Source organism: Neovison vison, chromosome 3 (assembly GCF_020171115.1).
Source record: "Neovison vison isolate M4711 chromosome 3, ASM_NN_V1, whole genome shotgun sequence".
Taxonomy (NCBI): domain Eukaryota; kingdom Metazoa; phylum Chordata; class Mammalia; order Carnivora; family Mustelidae; genus Neogale; species Neogale vison.
Window position 1 is genome coordinate 148399875 of NC_058093.1, and position 24957 is coordinate 148424831.

The 24957-nt window shown below is 39.6% G+C and overlaps 1 protein-coding gene across 1 annotated transcript in view; it reads left to right on the plus strand.

The window, feature by feature from the left end:
- DYM (dymeclin) overlaps positions 1-24957 on the plus strand; it is a 337031-nt gene that overhangs the window by 146604 nt on the left and 165470 nt on the right. Inside the window, exons 12-13 of the mRNA XM_044243021.1 lie at positions 3039-3152; positions 4442-4536. Coding sequence (XP_044098956.1) covers positions 3039-3152; positions 4442-4536 — 209 coding nt within the window. The remainder of the gene's footprint in view (positions 1-3038; positions 3153-4441; positions 4537-24957) is intronic.

The following is a 24957-nucleotide window of genomic DNA, read 5'->3' on the forward strand; positions in this document are numbered from 1 at the left end:
GTGAGGGGAAAGCTCAGGAAAAGACCTACAACAAGCAATTCTCATATCCTTTTTAAGAAAGAAGACATTTTCAGATCCTTGAGAGGTTTCCTTTTGCATATTATTTGAGTTAGTTGACCATGAAATTGTATAATCAAGATGCCAGTCTATGACTATTAAACTGTATGTCTGAATATTGGATACAAGAAATGGGGAATTGCTTTTGTAAGTTAAGTAGTTTGAATAGGTTCTAAATAGGTCAATGGCTACAGCTAAGTTACCAAAAAGAATTTTCTGTATGTTACCCATGATGCATTGATGTCCCATGGGAAGCTTTGTGAGCTTTATAACTAGTTCTTTATAATTTTTCTTAAACACAACCAGAATTTCTAAGCAATAATATATTTTTCACAGGAAGAAAAAGTTTTATGTAAATACTAAATTGGATTTCTAATTTTTATAGTGACATTATAAGTTACTATGTGGATACCATTTAAATATTTGTTGAATGTCAAATGAATAAGACTAATTTTATTCAAAACATTTCTTCCATCCAGGTTTATAATTGACACACACAAGCAGATGTTAAGAACTAATGACCTCTGTTTCAAATAAGGATGGGTTATGACCATTTATTTCTAAATAAAGGAGCTGAGAGAGGAGAAACTGAACTATATTCAAATGTGTGGCCTTTAAAAAGACAGAGACTTTTCTTACTAGTAAAGTTGCCTAATGAGTATCCTGTTTTAGTATTTATTTGGAGACTTAAGAGCATTGGTTCTAAAATTTTTTGGTCTTTATACTTAAAAATAATTGAGGACACCAAATAGTTTTTTTCTGTGGGTTTTAGTTCTGTACATTTACCATACTAGAAATTAAAACTGAGATATTTTAAAAATATTTAATCAGGTCATTTGGAAATAATGGTTATTATAATAAACCCCAATACATGTTAGATACATCAACAATATATTTTTATGAAAAATAACTGTTTTTGCCAAACAAAAATTTAGCAAGAAGAATGACATTTACATTTTTACAAATCTCTTGAACAAATTGCCTTAACAGAAGACTTACAGATTCTCATGTCTGCTTCTGTACTAAAATTGTTACATTATCAGCCATGTTATGTACCACCTGAAAAATTCAACTGTATGCTCATGAGAGAATGAGAATGGAAAGTAATATTTTGGTATTATCATGAAAATTGTTTTGGCCTTGAGAATTGTCCACACGTGTCTGTGGGACCCGTACAGGGTCCCAGGACCACGTTTTGAGAACTGGTGCCTTAGAGAGTAAGTCAGAGGGACTGGGCACTTCACTGTTCAACTGGCAAAACTCATTGTTTTGAACTTTTTCAACTGTTATTTGTTTTACACATTAGGTTATCTCTTCCACTTACATCCTTAGTCATGAATACACGGGGATGCGTACACATTTACATTTTTTACCTCACAAACAATACTCAGCTACCATTTAGTGGGTGTTTGCTGTGTACCAGCCTCTGAGTGGAGACTGCAGAACAGGTCAGGGTTGGTTATTTGTAATGGCGGGTACTAGGTGATTTGGGACTCTTGCCACATAGTTGAACTGAGTGAAAATCTTTTGTGAAGGCACTCGTGTGCACTTGCATGAAGTTGAACACAGTATCTCTACTTTTTTTTAATTCTTCTGGTCTGTTTCTATACCCCCTTTCTCATTCCTCCTGTTATTTGGACTTGGGGGGGCAGATTTACCAGAGAAATGTCAATTTTAACGATTTTTTAAGAAGAACTGAGGTACAACCATATTACTTAGATTTAATTTTATTTCTCTGACTTCATGGATTATGACTGTGGTTGGTTGTTGCTTTTGGCTTTTGTTTGATAGTTCTTATTCTCCTCTTGAATTTCTTGATCTGTCATTTTTTGTTGTTGTCACAGTGGGAAGGATGGACAACTAAATACTTACATGTGTGGTGGTTTGTTTTTTCCCCCAGAAGTGGTGCATGAACAGTTCATGTTGACTCTTTGCATACTTTCAAGTCTTTGTTTGTATACTTGTGTGGTAGTTCCTCTAGGTATTGAATTCTAGAATCATAATCCATTCCTCAGAAATATATGGACATTGTTCTCTTGTTATGCAGATGCATAGTGTTTAGGACAAGAAATCTAATGTTAGTTTGCTTGTCTCTCTTTTGGTGATAACCTGCTTCTTCTATCTGGGAGCCAATAAGATTTTATTATATATTATAAATTCAGAAGTTTTACCAAACTATTTTTACTTTTTCTCATTATTTCTTCGCATAATGTTGGAAGTTTTTCCTCTCCTCAGCAAAACTTTATCCTATTACTAATTTTTCTGTTTTCTTTCTAGTCTGTACTTTCTGGAACTTTTACTAAGTAGACATTAAGTCTCTGCTTTTCTCTCGTACTTTATCTTTTTGCCTATTTATTGCTGTTGTCTGAGAGAACTTTTGAATTAGTATTTCAAATCACAAATCTGCAATGTCCAGTTTTTGTCTCTCTCTGATGTCCATCCTTCATATCCACTGTGGAACTGCACCAGCTTAAGCTAGAAAACAGTTCTTGCTCATGGGGCCTGGAGGTGAGCACCAGAGCTACCAGCTCTCAGCAGCCAGAGCAGAACATGGCATGGATCTTCTGGATCTTGGCTTATTTGTGTTCTTGGCTTTTCCTGAACACAAGTGTGAAGGTTTTCTGTGGTTGTTGAGAGAACTCTACTTCTCAAGAGACTCCTCAGTTTTCCTATTTCCACTTTTTCCAGTTTTTCGGTCTTGGCTTTGTGCTGCCCATCTTTCAAATATATTTCCTTTTTGTGTACTAATGATATCCTCCGTTTTCCAGATCTCTTTTCTTTTCTATTTAAGAAGGAAGAAGGAAAGAGAAGTGAACCTCAGCACTGTTTTGCTATCTTGAACTGAAAGTCTCACAATTCACTTTTATATTGTTTAACTCACCTTCAGAGCAAAGCCATGGCTTATCTGAGATTGTAGACATGGATAATCCTTTATTCCCTGAAGCAGTCATATTTACTTAAACTTTTCTTCCCCATTACAGATATTAAAAAATATTAGTTGGTATTCAGAACGGGTTTTAACTGAAATTTCACTGGGGAGTCTTCTGATACTGGTTGTAATAAGAACCATTCAGTACAACATGACGAGGACAAGAGTAAGTATTCCAAAGCAATTATTTTTATCTTTATATGTATAGTACAGTTGGGCCTGTAGTTTAAAGCAATCTCAATATTTAGAATACTAACATTTTCAAGAAATATGGTAAAAAACAATAACAGATGTACGTATAGTCACTGAAATACATGATCCTAAAGTAATGTGTATAGTGTCTGTTTCTTTTTTATTAATTAAAAGTAATTCATGTTTTATAATGTAATCTATACTTTAACATAAAATAATACTAAAATATTAATAAATATTAATGACACATTATAAGAAAGATCATCATTTTTTGCTTTGATGTTTCCTTCTACCTTATGTAGTATCTGTTTCTTAATATTTAATAGGTTGTATGGATTAGAGGTATTTTACATAAAATGGGCAGTGGGGCATGTTTAGATAAAAGATGTCTGTCTTTGCTAGACCGCTAAAACTGATTTGCTCTTTAAAAGCAGCAACAACAAAGTGTATGAAGATACAAGCACAAGAAATATGAATTTAAATGGAAAAGAAAAGTAGAATGAATACTTTAAAGAGCGAAAGGAAAATTTTAGCTGGATTGTATTTACAGCATCTGGGAGCAAATTTCAGTTCTGCTCGATAGAGAAGCAATTTGTAGCTCAGAGAAATGGTCAAGTTTACTATAATGAGGCTAACGTGGATACATGTTCACAGTCTTTTATCTGAAACTCTAGAAGTCAGACATGTTTAAAAATGGAGAATGTTTTGACTCCAGAAAGATGATTGTGGGGGTTCCTGGGCGGCTCAGTTGTTAAGTGTCTGTCTTTGGCTTTGGTCATGATCCCAGAGTCCTGGGATTGAGCCCCGCGTCGGGCTCCCTGCTTGGCGGGAGGCCTGCTACACTGTCGCCCACTCTCCCTGCTTGTGTTCCCTCTCTTGCTGTGTCTCTGTCAAATAAATAAAATCTTTAAAACAAAAAAAGATTATTATGGTGTATATGCTATAGTCTGTGTAACTGTGAGTTTCTGCAGCAGCTCTCTGTAGTTAAGCATTAATGTTTCTGCAGTGAAATAGTTCTGATATGCACCAGGACAGGGATAAAGGTGACGACAAATAGCATGATAATCTTTTGCACCAGATGTAGCTTCCAGATGTGTAGTGAATAAAACAGAGTTTTTAGGATTTTATAACGAGAGGAAAGGGATTGTGGGCCTGAATGCTCTAAAAATCAGTGACAATCGAGTTTACGTTTGCTTCCAGTTCATCTTGCTTCAGATGTAGAGAAGACTCGATGTCTGTTTTCACCCTTCTGTTTCCTTACAGGACAAGTACCTTCACACCAACTGTCTGGCCGCTTTAGCGAACATGTCGGCACAGTTCCGTTGTCTCCATCAGTATGCTGCCCAGAGGATCATTAGGTAAATAGGAGCTTGAAGAGAAATACCGTACTTTGCCTTTTGGCTGACTCAGTGGAATGTGTACTGTGTTGCTCCCTTTTTAATGTTGTGCACAAGGAGTATCAAATTTTCCTGCTTAATATTTATCACCTTCTTGTTTAGTTGAACATACCTTGTTCTGCTTTATTTTCTAACCCATTTTCTTGATCAAAGTTAATTGGATTTACTTCTCCATCTTTTCATAAAATCTAATTTTAGGCTTTGTGTGTTAGCATTTTACAGAGGAGCGGGTATATTTCTTAGGAATGCAAACTAAATCTTCGCATATTTGCAGAGCATCACATTACACAGGGTAGCTGTGTTTGTTTTAGAGAATTCTCTTAATAGCAGTTTACTGTTGGATCACTTTCCTATTACTGTTGTAACAAATTACTACAAATTAGTGTCTTAAAACAACCCAAATTTATTATGCAGTCTGTAGATTAAAAGTTCAACACAGGCTGCAATCCAGATGCTATAGGGCTGGACTCCTTTCTGGAGGTTGTAGAGGAGAACCTTTTCCTTGCCTTTTCCTGCTGCTAGAAGCTGCAGTCTCCCTTGCCTCCTGGCCCCTTCCTCCACTATCAGAGCCATCAACAGTAAGCTGTTGAGTCCTCCTCACATCTTGTCACTCTGATCTCATCTGGTTCCCTCTTCTACTTTGAGGATCCTTGTGATTGCCTTGGCTCTCTCCAGGTAACCCAGGCTTATCTACCCATCTCATGGTCCGTGGCTGAATCACAACCACAGAGTCCCTTTTGCCACATAAGGCAACTCATCCACAGTTTTGGGCGGTTGGGAAGTGGATATTTCGGGGGTAATCATTGTTCTGCCTCTCACAACATCACCAGAAGCTCCTTCCTGTCCCTTCTCCACCCTTGGCCAAAGATATGCTCTTTAAGATAGGAAACCTAATTAACAAATGATGAATAAATATAATTTGTAGGGTTTCTTTGTTTTTGTTTTTGTTTTTTTTCAAACACGTGTGGATACTTTTTGGTCTTTAAGGTAGATTGTTGTAATGGCTCTCAAATAGAACATTTGTTTCATAAGTCAGTGAAGTCAGATTGTTTCTCTGGGTCTTGCTTTTGGCGCAGTGCGGTTCAGATGATGAGGTCTTGTGTTGCAGTCATTGGCGGTGATCACAAGTCCACATCACTTTTAAACTTTGATCTCACCTGGCATCCATTGGTTAGAGATGCTCATTGACCTGGCTTCTTCTTTAGCAGTTGCTCCACATTAACTTATGTTCTTTGTCTCTATATTTATCCTCAGAATTTAGCAGAGGATATTTCCAGTGACTCACTGTTTAATTTAGGTTGGTCTTAGTATTATATTGGGTTACTTTTTGGGTTTATACTTTTGTGATTGTCTATTGACTAACTTCGTACTAACACTAACGTGATGACTCAAAGCACAAATAGCATCTCCTCATGCCTCAGATTCTTCCAGGTCTTCTGAAGAGTCTTTAGTTTCTAAATATTAATTTTTGTTACTATGCTGTAGTTCAGAGATTTAACGGGAGAGATTCAGTGATACTGTGCTGTTTTGCGGTCTCCTTTTTTGTGTGTATGTGGAGCTTCATAATGGTTTGAGGAAGGTTTCAGTACAGGATTCATTTTCCTCAGTGGATACACCAACATTTGGCCTGTTCAGTATGAAATTGGCAAATCAACTGGTTTACAGTTTATGTTCTGATAACGTGTCAAGCAAGATTAAATAAAAGTTTTCTAGGTATTAAGTGTTGAGAAGCGAATAAAATATTGTGCCCAATTTTCTGTCTGTGATGAGTAAAGCAGAAAACCAGTTGTACTTGGAGAAATAAGAAACAGAATTTGGATTTCTGACCTAGGAATATTTAGATCAAGTTTATCATCAATAAGGAATACTGCTTTACTTGATGTTAATGGGGTTTTATTTAACATTGTATTAGTGAGGAACTGTGTTACACCTTGCAAGGTGTATCCAAATTAGTTTAAAAAAATTCCTGCCCCCAGGTAGCTTCTACTTCAGTAGCCGAGATAAGACAAGTATATACACGTGTACAGCAGAATGCAGAAAGTGTTAGAATGAGAGAAAAACTCCTCAGTGAGGGTGAGTAGTTGGCTCAGAGAATGGTGAGATCACATCTCCCTGAGAAATCTGGCAAAGTGAGTAGAGAGAGATGACTCCCAAGATTGGCCTGATGGGGAAAAGCAGCAACGATGACAACACAGAACAGGAGGGAGTGTGATAAAGGACATTCTGTTGAGAAAATAACCAGTTCCATTCAGCTGGCATGTTGTGGACCTGTGTAGGGATTAGAAGAGAAAAAGCCTGGAAGAACCAGCTGGGTTTTTGCCTTGTGGAAGGTGCTTAACTATTAGATACACAGTTTAGGATACTGGAAGGAATGGAGAGAAAAGAAGGTCCGATCTTCAGTAACAAAAAAGAAAACTGTGAACGAATGAGTAGTAAATAAATGGATTTTGAAAGAAATAATTGAATGTAAGTTTCTGGCATCATCAGTTTCAGCAGCTGATGTCCGTAAGGTGTGTTGGTCCCATGGAGGACTGGAAGTTCTGACAAATTTCCAACTGCTGCCAGTGCTCCTGGCTCAAGGGGTCACACGTGAGTAGCCCGTGTAGATGGACATCTTCATCCAGGAGGGGAGAGAGAGCCCTGTTAGAAATGCAAGTGTCATCCCAGCTTTAGACCTGCTGAATCAGAGCCTTCATTGTAGCAAGATCCCCAGATGATTTCTATACACGATAAAGGTTGGAAAACACTCTGAGTTTGGACCTGGAAATCAAGATTTATCCTTGTGGGAAATACTTGCTTTGAATTGGAAATGGGGGCCAGCTTTTTTTTCATCTTGAGGAAACTCATTTTCTACTAAATGTTTGTGTTTAGGATATAGGATTGTAAAGTATGATGAGGAATGCCTAACGAGAGCTGTTTAGATACACAGACTCATTATAGCAGTACAGCTCAAGATTCACCAGATGCTCCAGTAACTCCTTCAAGTGAGAAGTAATCAGTTTCATATACACATTTTCTAAATCCTGCTTTAGGAAGAGACCACACAGTTCTGTATTTGTAAGTTGCAAAACCTAGAAGAGCCAATATTTCCTGTGATCTTCAACAAAATGCAAAATAGAGTAACATGTTACATTGCTGTGAAGTAGGGTGTGAATAAAACTTCTCAAAGCTGCTTTAGCTGGACATAAATGTAAGGAATGATTTCATATGGTTTCTGTGCTATTGTTTCATATTCACTGACAGTGTATCTTCTATAAACTCTTGGTATTTTAGAAAAATCTCAAGCATGTATAATTTGAGTTTTGGTCAACTCTAAAGTCTTTTGACTGTTCTGTAAGTATGAGTATTTGATATCATTATTTGGGATTATACTTAATTAAAAACATTTATAAAGAGTAGATTATATGCAAGGGTTTATCAGGGATTACAAAGACATCATTACTTACTTCCTGCCCTTAAGACTTTGCTGACCCTGCCATTTCCCTGACTGGCTCCTTCCTCTGGCTTCGCCTTCGCCTTTGACTTAAAGCACAACTTTCCTTCAGTATTTCATGCTACGTTGGTTTTTTTCTTCTCTCTTTGCTCATTTTCCCTAGGAGTTCATATGCATGCCTGTGACTTCACCTACCAGGCCTTGTGTACAGAAAACCATCCAAATCTACATTCACAGTCCTTTTTCCTGAGGCAGGCATCACAGTTTGGTGGCTAAGAGCACAGACTCTGAGCTGGGGATCCCGGCTCCAAAACTTACCATCTGTGGAACCTTGGAGAAGTTACTTAACTTCTTAGTGAAGCAGTTTCCCTGTGGTAAGACGGGGTGACAGTAGTTGTTCTCTCAGTGGATGTGGTGGGGGTTAAGTGAAGTTGATATTTGTAGAGGCCCCGGCACCTACCATGTAGTCTATGTAAGTGTCGACTGAGTGAACACGAACTCTACTAACCTCACTACCTGGATATCCCACACTTACCTCAAACTGTTATTAAGTTGAAAACAACTCATTTTCAAACCTGCTCTTCCTTTTAAATTCCTCATCGTAGGTAATAGTGTGATAGCCCTCATCCCAGCCACCTAAATAACCACACTAGAGCCCTACAAGTAATTCTTCATTTCTCCTTTTCCTTTAAATGCTCTATCCACTTGTGTCCTGGAGAAGTTCCGTCTCACTGTGCCGTTGAAACTCGCATTCAGCTGTGCCCCGTGTCCTTCTCCACCACGCCTGCCTTGGTCCGCATGTCCACCGTCCTCAGCCGTGCTGTCACTAGCCTGCCTGGTCCTTTGCCTCCTTACCCGTCCTGCCACGGTCGGCCTCTGCACTGCCCCTTCCATTTGAAAAGCACATCTGACAAAATGACTCTGTGCTTAAAATCAGTCCATGGCTTCCCTTTGCCAGAGGTTACAGTTCAACCTCTTTAGAGCAGTAGCTCTCAGCTGTGGGGGGTTTTGTCCCTAGGGGACATTTGGCAATGGCTGGAATAAGGTTTTGTTTTTTCATTGTTTTGTGGGGCTTTTTGGTTGGTTTGATTGGGGTTTTTTGGGGGGTTGCTGCAACTGGGGAGGAGATGGCTACTGACATCTAGCAGGTAGAGGCCAGGAATATCTTATAATACACAGGAAACCAAAGAATGTAGTAGTGCCGAGGCTGAGGAAGCCTGCCTTATAGTAAATCACTGGGATCCTGCCTTTCGCGCTCAGTCTTCCGTTACTCCTTGTAGCATATTGGCAGATTTCTGCGGCTCTGACCTCACCCAGTCATGGCAGTTCCCTGTCCTTTCACAGCCACACTTCTGTGTCAGAAGAAAATGTAGTCTGGACCTGGAAAACAAGTTGAGGCAGTTCCTGGTATCACCTCTTCCTTCTGTAGAGTGTTTTCCGCCAGCTTCCTGCCCCTGTTGTGTTTTATCTTAAAACCTGTAATGGCCAGCCTCCTACCATGACACACCGTCCCCAGCCTACCCACACACCCCCATAGCTCCTGTTTCCCTATTCAGATTGCAAAGAGGAAGGACCCAACCAGCCCTATTTATCGCTTCATAGAAGTCCTGGGTCACAGTCGGGTTCTGGGCAAAGAGCAGGGACAAGGGGCCAGGAAAGGAGAAATTTACCTGTTGGAAAATGCTGCTCCTTCCCGAGGTGGGTGTTGGAGAGAGAGAACTTGAACGTCTTGATCTGACCAGTGTAGGTACTTGTGACACAGTCCTAGCCTGAAGTTGCGAATCTTGTTGCCTAAGCAGAGTAGCAGTTACTGGAAAGAAAAGATTTGTGCTTCTTTGCATTTCTTTACGGAGATCAGCTCTCAAATGAGCACACTGTAGACTTTTAGTAAGTACTTAATGACTGATTCTTAGAGGGTGGGCTGGTGTCTGAGAGTTTAGGCTTAGTTCTGGCAGCCCTCACTCTTAGACTTTATTTAAGTCAGTTGGTCTTGGGCTGCATTTTGTACCTACCTCCTGCTGCTTGGAGCTAGGGAAGTTGATGACTGTACAGAACCTCGAAAATGTTTTGGTCTTTCAAACCTCTTGACAATAAAATAATATAAAGCATAGGTTAGATTTTTAATTATGACTTAATAGTACAGAGGGAGTTTTTGTGGGGGGGAGTAAATTCTAATCATGTAATTTGAGAATTTAAAAATTCTTCAATCCATGATTTATGCTTTTACTTTTTCTTACCATTTACAGCCACCAGTAGTGAACATAAACTCTTGCAAATTCTTCTTCTGTCTGTCTAACCAACCCCAAGCTGTCAGTTTATGTAAGCGTCCTTATTCTGCTCTGCATATGTAACAATAGACATTGTAGTCACCCAAGGTTCTGAAGACCGCAAAAACCAGGCTGACTATTTAACTCTGAGTGGTTAGCTCTAGTGTTTTGGACAAATAAAGATCTTTCAGGACGGCTCATGGAATCAAAGGAAAATAGACAGTTTGCTTTTAATAATACTTCCTGGTATTACCTTACCACGTCAGGCTTCCTCACTGCTTTCCCCACTGAACTACGTTTTCACGGATTGATTATTTTTTTCTGCACCAAACAATACATTGAACTGAAAACATACAAGAGAATATTAAGAAGCAAATGGTCTGTTTGTTGTTGGGATGAATTTATATTACACAACATAAAATACTCAAATATATAATATAGTAACCTATCTGGTTATTTCTCTTGGTTCTGATATTTCAGGAGGACTGTCTTTTAAAATAAGGCCCATTTAATGGTAAGTTCCTACCTGTCACCATTAGTATCTCGCCACTTGTTTCTTTTTTGTTATATTTAAGACTAGTAGAAGACTGAAGGCTTAAATAGTTTAGGGTGTTGGTGCAACACAACTGGCAAATGTTCCAGATTAAAAGCCTGTGTTCCTTGCATGGCACTGGCAGAGTGAGACCCACGAAGCATTGTCTCTGAGAGTAATTCACCTGCCGTGGGATCATGTATCCAAGCTGCTGGGGCTTTTCTTAAACGGATGGTTCTCTGCCATAAGGAGACCAAGCCCTTGTTGATCATTCCCTTTGCCACTTTCACCCCTCATTTCAACTCTCTTCCGATAATATAGCTAAATACATAGAGTTATAGTTGCAAAGACTGTGGAAGATCTTTTTTTCTTTCTTTCTTTCCTTCTTAAACCTGCTAGTTGGGGCGCCTGGGTGGCTCAGTGGATTAAGCCGCTGCCTTCAGCTCAGGTCATGATCTCAGGGTCCTGGGATCGAGTCCCGCATCGGGCTCTCTGCTCAGCGGGGAGCCTGCTTCCTCCTCTCTCTCTGCCTGCCTCTCTGCCTACTTGTGATCTCTATCTGTCAAATAAATAAATAAAAATCTTTAAAAAAAAAAAACAAAAAAACCTGCTAGTTGAGGAAGGTACGGATGTGTTGAGGTCCTGCAGATATTATCCTGGGAGGTGAATGTGGAAAAGAGGACAAGAACTGTGTATCTTTCCACCCTGACTCTAATATTTTTCATCCACCTAATCCTTGACATTAGAATTTATTTTTAATTCATTTAAGTACTTACCAAGTTTTGCTGTGTGCCTACCACTGCCGAAGTTCTCCTTGAGATATTTTACATTTTAATTTCAGCTTAGTGCCCTTCATTGTATCTAGAAATTATTAGTTTATACTCATATTGGTTTTATTTTTCAAATCTTTAATTCAGTTTGTATGCTTATCATTATCTGATATCATTGTAGTCAGGAAATTATTTCTTTAGGGGAGGAATTTTATGATATTAAGGGTTATAAGAAATAGTTCAGTTCTGTTCCGAAATCCTGGTGAGTTCTGTTTTCCATCTCTAAAATAGCATATGTTACCTTCATGTGAGTGCTGCAAGAGTTATCAGAGGCTGGCAAAGTCTTTAATAGCTCTCTTTTTTCTGTTACAGTATTATGACATTTTTGAAATAATTTTAACCTAAAAATAAATCTGGATAACATCTCTACAAAAAAATTTCTTGCACTCTGTTAATATTCCTGGATTCTGAATCCTTGCCCAAAGAATCCTCACATCGCCTGTATTTCCCAAATATTTCACGAAATGCAAACTTCACTGAATATAGAGAGTTCTCAAGAATATGCTTTACATTGGTAGGAGATCTGAGCAATAGTTTTGCAGTGGAAGTACTTCTATTAAACTTACATTATTTATTTTAAAAGACAAAATTAAGTGGTTTTTGCCTAATGCCCAGGCAATAAAGAACTTTCACCTTCTCCATGGCTTTGGACTTTGCCGATCCTTATTTGATGTTGGCATAACAGTAGCCAAGAAAGGAAGGAAAAATGTTTTGCCTTGAAAATCTGTCTTCCTGCACTTCCTGCAGTTAGTGCTACTTCGAAGGTAACTAAACTAAAATCTGACCTAGTTTGCTTTTTAGTTCAGCCTTTTCTTAAGAAGTTACATTGAGAGCACGTAGCTCCCAGTTGAAAATCTGTGTTTCCAATAGAAAATTTCTAACTATCAGAGATGGCTAATATTTACAATAAGAGTGTCTCAGTAGACTTGATGGGACATGTGATAACTTCATAATTGGTTTAGTTTCAATTGGTTTAGACTGCTGGCCCATTCAAAATACCAACTCTTAAAGTAGCATGGCCTACATTGATCTGAATTTCTCTTGGAAGTACAGACTTTTATGAACAGAATTGTCACATGGGATATTAAACATTGAAATAACTTGCATAGAGCTTTATATAGAATGTGGTAGTCATATTGGAGAGGTAATAGGGAGAATTCGTACTTTGTCCTTTAGCCATGAATTATTAAGCCCCTATTCCTATCTTCTATAAAGGATCTGAGATTTTTACCCAACTTATAAGCTAACAGATCAGATCCCACAGCCTCATGGGTCCTGGTAGAGACTCAGTATTCTTGGGTCAGAGACAAAGGACAGCCTATTAACCACAGCAGTGGGAGGAGCCAGAGTATCATTTTCTTGTGTGGGTCCCCATGCTCACAGAGCAGTGTGACAAAGGTCAGGTGACATCTGTACGTGCAATGGGTTGCATTACAGAAGAGGGACCCTGAGCTTCGGAAACTCCGATCTTTTATTATAGGCTCCACGTAAACCTGCCCAGCCTTTGCATGGAGACGTCTTTAATGTATTTGATAGGAAACAAACCGCCCTATACTCTAGAGGGAGACACTGTCTCCGTCTTTGACATCTGTTTGCTCTGCAGACATCCATGGAAAGATGGTCCAGAGCACAAGGCCAGCAATGCCTCTACTTTCAAGATTTGTAGAAACTCAAGAGGCCCATGGGAAATTATGTCCCTCCAGTCTTTACCTAGTTATGCCTTTCTGTTGCCAGTTGGAAAAACCTGTCACCGTGTTATTCAAGTAGCTAGCTGATACTATTTTAGGTTCATATGTCACTTGCCAAAGGATTGGATTTATGTATCTTAGAGGAAGTAGTAAAGGATTGAATGGCCTCACCGTGCACAGCTTTGTCATGTGTCATAATGAATCTCCTGCTCAGGGGTCTTTGTCATTAGCATTGCCCTTAAAGCCTTGTTTTCGAGTGGCTTTGACGTAAACAGAATATCTTGGTTTTAAACACAAGTTACAAAATTTTAGGTTTAGAGGGACCTTCATAGAACATCCAAGATAAGTTTGCATGTTTTACACACAGAAATATTGAATCCTAGATGCAGTATGTGACTAGTCCAAGGGAATGCTGTGGCCGAGGCAGGCGGAGAAAGCACGTCTCCCAGCTCCTTGCCTAGTGTTCTTCTCGGAACAAAAGAGAGAAAAAAGGCATGCATTTATGCTCCTGTATTCTCTCTCTCTTTCTCTCCCGCTTCCCTTTTCTAACATAAGTGTGATACCTGATATGTTAGAAAATGATAAGGCCAGATTAAGAGAAATAAAGTGACTTAGGAAACATTTTCCTTTTGGTGAACTGCACATGCTTCACGGACATTTTGTAAAAAGCACCTTTTCCATGACAAAGAAATAAGGGTTGTGTGAATAGGAGAAATAGGATTGAACAGAAGTTTCGGAGATTGAGTTTGACTCGTAGGTCTAGTGGAAGGGCGTGCGGAATCCGATGGAGTGGGGATAGGGCCGCGCAAGGGAGGACGGACTGCCTATGGAAGGGAGGAAGAGAGAGGTGAGGAGAGGTAGCCGCTGGCAGGGGAGGGAAGTACTCTCTGTCGCAGACATTAATGAACGCTTCCAGCGGTCACAGTGGTCCGTTTGTTTAAAACGCCTCAGTTTCCTCTTTTATAACTGGGCATATCCTCCCAGGGCTGTCAGGGGGAATAAATGAGTTATTATATGTGAATTGCTTTACGAATAGCAATCACCAGGTGCTTAATTTTCCTGGTTAAAGGACAGACAGCAGCAGGCCTTGTTCCTGGTGGCTCAGGAGGTATTTGAATGATGACATTCTGACACTTTAATTGGATTGAAACAGTTAAAATCTCCTGGTGACTGGTGAGGTAGAAACAGCATGCCATATGGACAACCACTTCAGGGTTTTTGTACAGTTGGTCTCTGCCATGCGCTACGTACTGGGCCCTGTAGAGTGTTGTTTGTGTTACCTGATGTACGGGTGTTGCTGTTTCCATTTTATAGAGAAGAAGTTAAATCTCAGAGAAATAATTTATCTAAGATCACCTTCCTGGACAGTGACAATATTGGGATTTAAACCTTCATCTGTCTTTCATCCACAACAGTATACTACCTTCCATTACCAAGTGCTTCTTAAAAAGGAAGGTTTAAACTAAAAGCATGCAAATAATCTGTGTACGAGACATTTATTATTATATCCTGCCTTGGGCGAGTTGCTGTCAACCTTTCTAAGCCTATGATCCCCTTGTTGTTTTTAAGAAACCATTGCCGATCTTCTAGTAGCAGCTGAGAAGATTGGAGTGTGAATTGTGGGGTCTCAGACAGCTTTTATCATCTCGCAAGCTTTGTCACTTGGGGTTCAGTGAGAGAATCTCCCTGTGGAGAACAAGATGAGTGACAGTTTTCCCCAAGGATGGCACATAGCCAGAACCTTTCTAACCATGTAGGAGAGGAGTTAATTGATGACAAAATTACACTTACTTAGGAACCCTGTTTAAAAAAGATCTGGGGGGGCTTTCCGGGTTTGAGGATCACAAATTAAGATGAACGTCTGTAGGAACCCAATATGATATGGCCATTAGTGTTGTTTTTCCATCTAAAATGTGCCTCTTTAATTTCCTTTATTAGTGAGACAAGATCATATTGAAGCATAAGAACATTGTACATTATTTACTTAACATAATAATGGGACCTTAATACATCATTCTAAATTTCTCACTTAGAACCCCTCAGTCACTGAAATTCAAAAAATATCCTGATTCTTCACAGAATATTTTATAACGTGATATGTGATTGTTTTAAAATAAGGATAGTGGGACACCTGGGTGGCTCATTTGGTTAAGTGGCTGCCTTGGGCTCAGGTTGTGATGCCAGGGTCCTGGGATTGCGTCGCACATCGGGCTCCTCGCTCAGTGGGGAGCCTGCTCCTCTCTGCCTCTACCTGCTTGTGCTCTCTCTCTCTCTGACAAATAAGTAAATAAAATCTTTAAAATAAAAATAAAATAAGATAAAATAAGGGTAGGTATTTGGGGATCATTTAATCATGTATCAAATATTTTCTATATGTCTGCCACCTATCAGATACTGCCAGTCATTGGCGACTCATGTGAGTCACCACACTCTCCCGCCTGCTGCAATGGAGCTGAAATTGGAATCCAGGTGTGACCTGAGCCCAGAAGTGTTCGTGCTTCTCTTTATGGCCTACCTGGCACTGACAACTACTGGAGAGGAAAAACAGGTGTCAACCACATTAAACTCAGATTCTCTGTTAGCAAAGAGTCCAGTGTCCACTCTGTAGAGTTTCCATGGTCTTCTTTCTTGGCTTACACCAATGCAGAGGTTCTCAAGGTATGGTCCACAGACCACACAGGTTCCCTGGGGTCTAAGCTCTTTCTATAATAAGGTATCATTTGGCATTTCCACTGTGCTGACTTTCTGAACCAGTATCATAAAAGCAAAGTTGGGGTACAACAAGTCAGGGCAAATGGCCATGAATTGTACCAGTACTCCCTGTGTTTTGTACAACCGCATACTTGCAGTGAAAGGGGTGAAAACCATTCTTCTTTTATGTCCTTGGTGACATAGTAAAACTGATCAGTTGTGATAAATCTTGACCTTTGGATACATGTCTTTTGAGATATTTTGTGTGGTAAAACCGGTTGACATAAAGCACTTCTACCATTAAGATTGAGCTGTTTTGGTTGTCTTAAGGAATGTGAGTGTCTGACTGTGTTGTGAACTAAACTAGCCACTTTTGGGACAAGATACCATTTTTATGTTAAAGAATGAGTGACAGTCTGTGGTTATTTAGACTTGGCAGACATTTTTGTAAAAGTGAATAAAAGGAGCCTGTCGCTTCAGAGAAAACAACCACTTGTGTTGGTTGCCAATGATAAAACTGGAACTTACAAGCAAAAATTAGAATTTTAAATAACTCATATTGGGATCACGGGTTTGACAGCTTCCCAATAATTAAAGAATTTTGCAATGAGATTGAAGATGATGGTAACTGTGGCAATTTTGGCTGTTGTGTGATGAAATGTATCAGTATTTGTGAGCTCCGTATAACTCAGCAAACCAATATTTTTCAGATGGCCAAAGCATGAAGTTACAAAATTAAGCATGGGTGAAAAGATTCATTGAATGTACAAAGAGACCAATAAGTCTTAATGCAAAAGACTCAAAAAATCTTCTGTTAGTGTTTCTGATTCCATATTTTAACTAATCTTTAGGAAACTACCACTTGAATTTTCTAAGCAGAATATGTACAATTTTCTGGAAAGGACGTTAAAATAGTCCTCCAGCACTAGGTGGCTGGGTGGCTTAGTTGGTTAAGCGTCTGCCTTTGGCTCAGGTCATGATGTCAGGGTCCGTGGTCCCTGCTCAGCATGGAGTCTGTCTCTCTCTCTCTCTCCCATGCTCCTCCCCCTGCTTGCCCATGTGTGCTCACTCACTCACTCTCTCAAATAAATAAATAAAATGTAAAAAAAAAAAGTCCTGCCTTTTCAAGTACGTATAGTCTAAGACTGCATGTTCTTAATATGCTTCAACTAAAACAAGATTGACTTAAGAAGCAGGAATGAGGATCTGTTTTCTGTTAAGCCAGACAGTAAAAGATTTTCAGAAATAGAAAGTAGTGTTACTCTTCAGACATTTTGTTTTGTTCTCAAAAGGAGTTATTTTTTATTAAATGTTATTTATATTAACATGTAATGTCTTAATTATTAGATTTAAATGAATTAAATATTTCTTATATTTCTCATTTTTTATTTTTATTCTACTTAATTCTTATAGGTATAATCTTGACATGGAAAGCTTTTGGGGTCCTCGATAATTTTTTTAGGAGTCTAAAGGGGCTCTGAGATTAAGAACCATTGCTCTAATACCCTTTCAGAGGATGGGGGATAGGAGTGAATATGAACGTGTCTGTATTACAGAGTTCATCGTATATACTTTTAAATATCTGCTATTTCCGAATTAATTATACCCTTACTTCCTTCCATCGATATAATCAATAGCTGTTTTGTTTTATTCATGCTTCCATTTAATAAATATTTATTGAGAACAGAGTTATCAGGGGGTTGGAAGGGAAAGGGGATACACAGAATACATAAATCATGTTTATTCCCCGTTAAGAGGGCCTGGTCTCTTTCTTGAAAAGTCAGAAGCTGGGAATGTTACCGTACTAAATTGATAAGTTCATTGCTTATCTTGCCTGGGCGTGGCTATAAAATATGTTCTGGTTGTTTATGGCTGCGTCACAAACCCACCCCCCAAGTTAGCTGCATAAAACGACGATTTAGAATTCCGTCTCACAGTGCTGTGGACCAATTGCTTAACTGAGTGATGCTCGCTGGAAGTCTCTTACGCACTTACAGCTAGACAGCCGCTGGGCTGGATGTCCAGTGTGGCCCCGGCTCATGACTCGTAGTTCATGCCATCTGTTAGCTGGCGGTCGGGGGAAGGGGGGGTCTGTCGAGATGTTGACTAGAGCCACTCATTCTTTTCCAGGCCAGCTTGGTCTTCTCACAAGAGGAAACACCCCCTAAATAACAAATCACTGTGGTGTATACCTGAAAGTAATATAATATTTATGTCGACTAGAATTAAATTTAAAAAAAGGGGAAGCATCCCAAGAGTGACGGAAACTGACCTAGCTCATCTATCCCAGAAAATCACTTTTACCACATTTTATCTGTCAAAAGCAGGTCTTGGGACCGGCCCGGATTCAAAAGGAGGGGACCACAAAAGGACATAAACACAGGGAGGCTCGATTCCTTTGTAGCCATCTTTGGGTTCTACCTGTCACAGGGCCATCATAAATTACTCCCCAGTGTGGCTAGGAAAAATGAATGACTACTTTCAGTCTTAAATTCTAGGCTTAAGATCAGTGTTTGTATTTCTCTTCAAAATAGAAAATTCAGCTGAATTCATTCAAATGCTATCTTTGCGTTTTTCTTTTTTACTTGCTTAATCTACATCTGACATGGACATCCTCTCCCTTGATTTTTGCCTGTGTTCAGTTTCTTTTGTTCCGAAGGAAATGCCCACTTTCCAGTCATGGTGTCTTTACTTAGAGTAAGTGGGCAGAGCTCCTGCCCTGTGAATGCTCACGTCGTTGCCCTTGTTGGTCACCTGAGTGGTTGATATTGGCCTTTGGGCTGATCTTGCCTTTGGGCTGAGAAAACAGAGCAGCATTTCCTCTGACAGTATGACTGGCCGCACATTCACTCTGACAGCGGCAGCCCCAGACGTTCTGTAGAGGGAGGTGAAGGGGCACCATTAAATCTGGAGGGCAGAACCCAGAGATGGTTTGCAAGGAGCGTTTATACAGCAGTCTTACTGTCTGCAATTTGATGATGTGTTTGCTGTGGCTTAGGATCTGGCTGCAGGAAATTCGATGGGGGGAATGCTTGAGCTGAAGCTCCCCTTGGTGGTGCTGTTGTGCTATAAACTTCCAAAGAAAATATTTTCTTGGTGCCTTCTTTACATCGCAGATGTTTGATTGGGCACCTAGGGAGCACCAGGCCTTTTGGCTAGACATAGAGGAACTAGTAAGACACAGTTACTGTCCACATAGTCTAATCCTGGCTATTCACTTTCCTGACATTTTCTCAAAAGAGGAAAAATAATACCTACTTGAATTGAAGCCAGGCCCATAGCTGCATCTAGACACCCTGAAGGTACTGACCAATTTGCCTCAAGGTCTCCTATTCACAAAAATTAGGATTTTTTAAAAGTTATATGAAAGGGAATCAGGTAACCCTTAAATATATTTAAAATGCTCAGTTTTACTCTAATGAGAAAAGTACAATTTAAAACTTCCCCGAGATTACATTTTTATGTATTGGATTAGAAAAATCTTTTTGTGCAGTTATATCCAGACACTCTCAAACTGTGCCTGTGGGACTCTAAGTTGGTAAAACTCCTTTGAAGAACTGTGTGGTACTGTCTATCCAAATTCTAAATACATTATTCCTTGACCCAACTGTCATACCTGTATTTGTCAAAATGACAGCATACAAGTTTATTTGGGCAGTATTTTTTTATAACAGCAAAAGGGTAGAAGCAACTCAAGTATCCCATCAGTAGAGGCTTATTTATTTATTTATTTATAAAAAGATTTTATTTATTTTTTTGACACAGAGAAGGAGAGAGACAGCGAGAGAGGGAACACAAGCAAGGGGAGTGGGAGAGGGAGAAGCAGGCTTCCCGCTGAATAGGGAGCCCAATGTGGGGCTCCATCCCAGGACCTGGGGGTCATGACCTGAGCTGAAGGCAGACGCTTAACGACTGAGCCACCTTGGCGCCCCAGTAGAGGTTTACTTGAATAAATGTGCTGCACTGTCCCGGTAGACAGTGTTCAGCTAAATAACAAAGTACCGGTACTAATAGGCTCTGAGACACACGAAGAAAGGATGGCAGGGAAGAGTCTGTGTAGTGCATGATTGTTAAGTTGGGAGGAATAATATTGTTTGTATTTGTCCTTATTCACATGGAAAAAATCTGGAAGGATACACAAGAAACTGATTAAAATGGTTATGCGGTGAGAGCAAAGCAAGACTTTTCACTGCCTGTGTTTCTCTTTTCTAACCACATAAGCTCCAGAGGGACAGGAATCTTTGTCCTTATGAATGTATCCCAAGTACCTATAACAGTCCCTGGCACCTAAGTAATAATTGTAGAATAAATGATTATGCAAAAATAATAGTTTGGTTAAAAAAAGCAACATGAGGGCACCTGGGTGGCTCAGTGGGTTAAAGCCTCTGCCTTCGGCTCAGGTCATGATCCCAGGGTCCTGGGATCGAGCCCCATATCGGGCTCTCTGCTCAGCAGGGAGCCTGCTTTCTCCCCTCTCTCTCTGCCTGCCTCTCTGCCTACTTGTGATTTCTGTCTGTCAAATAAATAAATAAAATACAATAAAATAAAAAAGCAACATGAATCTGGGGCGGTGGTTCAGTCCATTAAGCATCTGACTCGATCTCAGATCAGATCTTGATCTCAGGGTTGTGAGTTCAAGCCCCACGTTGGGCATGGAGCCTGCCTTTTAAAAAAAAGAAAGGGCAGCACAGACTCATTACAAAAATACAGCCAAGCTTGAAGACAACCATAGTTCCCACTTCTGAGTAATCCTTAGACTAATGCCTTAGTATGTAACAGTCCAGATGATTTTCTATTCATACGTATGTATGTGTTTTTAAAAAAAAAAAGCAGGCTATAGCATACATAATTTTGTAAGCATTTTTGTGTGTGTATCACCTGTGGTGAGAGAGAGTTTCACAGCATGGCTTTGAAATATTATTGATTTATCCAATAAAATAAATAATGCCATGTATTTGGACGTTTTTTGCACATATGTATACATACAGTTCTGGAAAGAAAATTCTTGTGCGTGTAGTAGAGTCAGCGTATGAAAGTGAGCAATATTATAGGCAGAGTGAGACCTGCCTCTGCTTCTTGCTAGCTGTTCAAATTAAATAAAATGTGGGAAATAATAGTTTCTATTTTGTAGCATTGTTGTGAGGATTCAGCAACAATATGGAAACCATTTAGAACAATGTTTAACATATTGAAGCATTAGCCAACCCTCTGTTTCTCCAAATACAGAGCTTGGGAAAAATGGTAGACGTGATTCTGAGTAACCATTACGTAATGTTCCTTATTCACAAGCCTCAAAACCCCTCCCAGGCATTTGTTTGTAACTTGTCCTTTTGGTGCTGTCTCCTCAAGTGATCTTTGGGCTCACAATAGAAGACTTATAGATAACTTGCTTGATATCATTTAGCGTGAGGGTATCCTGAGTGAGCTGCTGCGGGAGAATTCTCTGTAAGGACATGAATCTAGCGTCACTGCCCCTAAATCTCAGGTGTGTCTTGTGTTTCATTAAGCAGCAAGGAGAATTGTTTCTGGGTCTGGGGGAGAGCAAGGTCAAATGGTTGACCGCTGCTTCCTCGGTTCCCCTTGGTAAGTGATATTAACAAAGAGAAGACCTGATTGGACTGATCTGACCCCACTGGGTGTACGTGGGGCTGCAGCTGCGTCCATCCACCGCCTCAGGGGCCCAGCCCTTGGTAGTTGCCTTTTGGGGTGCACACTTCACCTTCTCCCACCTACTTACATGATTATTTTTAAAAGGCTTTGTTTTTGCTTCTTATTCATTGTTACAGTTCGCAGAATTCATTTCTCTTTTCCTTCCTGAGTCTCACCATTTGCAAATCAATTTCTTCTTTCCACATACTGGTTCTTAAAATTGGGTATACTTGATCAAACGGAAGTAGTTCTAAAATACAAATAACATGACTGAGAATGGCTGTTTATTTTTTTTTTTCATTTATGTATTAATGGGTATTTCACAGACCACCTTCACATGAAGGGAGAGCTGAAGTCCTTTCTGATAGGCGTTAAAAGGTTTTAATTTTTTAGATTATCCAAAAGCGACACCTGAAGTGTGAATAAAAGATACCAGAACAAAACCAAGAATGTTTAACTAAATTAAATATTTGACACAAGCGTTGCTTTCCTTACATATCTAGAAATCAAATGTTTCATGTTAAAATGAAGATGGAATTAGCTTGAAATGTTGTTTGCAGAAGTCTTTGATTCCTTATGAAGAAGAAAGGTGGTGTGAGGATTTTCTAGTATGTTTTTATATTGCAGTCATGAAATGGAATATTTTGTAATGATTGAAAGATTTTAGGCATTTTTTAAGCCTCACCTGGTTTTTTTCTTTCACTGTGACATGTAGTGCTTGCTTGAAATTATGCTTTTCGTTCCTTCCAAACCATTTTCATCTCTTTTGCTGATGTAAACTGACCTTATTGTATCCAGTAAGTAATTACTAATCCTGACTGGTCTAGACAGTGGTAGTGATGCAAACTGACACCATTTTTTAAAGACTTGCTTTAAATTGGGTCACATGCTAAGTGTTCTATAACACACAATCTCTCTGTTGCAACTGAGAAAGTAAAAATAGTCTTTTTAAAAGCGAACTATTGTCATTACATATGTATGTATATAAAGTGTTCGCAGCTTGAAATAGTATTTCACTTTTGCCTCTGTTATTCTTTAGATGTTGGTGATGATGATACTGTGCTATGTTAAAAGGATTTCATCAAGTGTATCAGTCAAATTTAGGTTCAACTGTGAGTAATTGAAAAAAACTGACAATTTTAGTAGTTTAAAGAAGAAAGAATTTTATTTTTCTCCCAGTAGAAGTCCAGAGCATGCCTTCAAGGGCTGATGGAGGTTCTGCTCCAGTAAGTGCTAGTTTCCTTTAGCTGCTAAAACAAATCATCACCAACTAAACTGCCTAAAGCAACCTAAATGTATTATTCCAGAGCTCTGTGGCTCAGCTTGTGTCTGCTGCATGTTTCACAAAGCTGAAACCAAGTTGTTGGCCCTGCTGGGCTATTATCAGAAGGCTCTGGGAAGAATCTCCTTCTAGATTCCAGGTTGTTGGCAGAATTCGGTTCCTTGTGATTGTGGAAATGAGGTCACCTTTACCCTTCTGGCACTCAGCTGGGGAACTTCCCTTAGCTTCTAGAAGCCCCTCTCTGGTTCTTGCACATGGATTCCTATATCTTAAAACCCAGTGGCACATCCAGTGATTCTCGTGCTTGGAAGCACTCTGACTTATTCTTTTGCCACATTCGACTCTAGCCAGAGGGCGTTCTGTGCTTTAAAGGGCTTATATGATTAGTCTGTACACATCTGGATAGTTCAGGATTAGCTCTTTTAAGATCTGTAGTCTTAATTCCATCTGCGAGTTCCCTTTTGACTTGTATCATTCATTGGTTCCAGGGATTGGGGCATGGACACCTTTGGGGAAATTGCGGCATGGACACCTTTGGGGAAATTGCTTTTGGTATGCCTCCACCATCCTTAGAGTCTGGTCTTTCTTGTTATGGCCCCAGTCAGCATTTAAGTTCAAGCCATAAGGTGGGAGGGGACAAAGAGTAAAAAGCAAGACAAAGCACCAGGTGACTCTTAAGAAGATGCCCAGAAGCTGCTGTGAAATACTTAAGTCTGGTAGGCCAGAGCTTCATCATGTGACCACATTTAGCAGCAGTGAAGCTGAGCAGCAGTGAAGCTTTTTTTTTTTTTTTAATAGTTTGCATTTTAAAGATTTTATGTATTTATTTGACAGAAATCACAAATAGATGGAGAGGCAGGCAGAGAGAGAGAGGGAAGCAGGCTCCCTGCTGAGCAGAGAGCCTGATGCGGGACTCGATCCCAGGACCCTGAGATCATGACCTGAGCCGAAGGCAGCGGCTTAACCCACTGAGCCACCCAGGCGCCCCAGCAGTGAAGCTTTTATTTACTGCCACATGTGCTCACTAAAAGTCTGTTAGTAGAGAAATGGATCACTGGAAGACAGGCAGCTGCCCCTCCTCCACCAAGTACATTTTTCTAATCACTGGAAAACAAGAAACTAGAGGGGATTGCAATAGTACAACCATGGACTCTGGGAGTGGGGTCACATGGCTTTCTGGGAAGGTCAAGGCCCTTAGGGGCAGACTGCAGAGAAATTCTTCAGTATATTATGTTGCTCAACTTAGTCTGGCCTGGGTTTATTTTTCTACTCTTGTGTACCTGGCACAGTGTTTTTACAGAGTAAGTTTTAGAAAATATTTTTGGAATGAATAAAAATGTTGCTACCCGTATGATATTTGGAGTAAGATAAGCAATTTTATAAAGCTACAGTGCACTTTTTTTTTTTTTTTCCAATCCAACTGTTAAAAGTTTCTTGTTTGGGTATTATATTGAATTCCAGCTAGAAACAGTGTATAACCAGTCCATCCATTTTTGCATTATCTGGGTCCTTAATGCCTACAACATCAAAGTTTCCTCTCTGACTAAGGAAAAGATGAAAATACAGTTTAGGAATAAATTCTGTTTGAATCCAGTAGAATTTCTATGTGGCCAACTGTAATACAAGGCAGAAAATGAGAAGTTGTACAGAATGCCGTAGGTACATAGAATGAAGGGGTGATTCTAACCTAGGATAAATTTAATCAAGACCCTAAGAAGTGAATAACATTTCAGCAGGTAAAGGTAGGGGAAAGCAAAATCACATTTGTAACTAAAAACAACATTGGGCTGGCAAGGAAGAAGGATTTGGGGAAGTAGATAGAACTACCTGTCACTATAAGAAGAATTTTTTTATTTTTTATCAATGAATGTTTGCTTCTGGAGTTTTCTCGTCTGCCACCTCTTACTTTTCCTGTTAGCAGAATTAAAATCAGATCAGGCACTATCAATTTTTTTTTAAGATTTTATCTATTTACTTGACAGAGAGAAGACAAGGAACACAAGCAGGGGG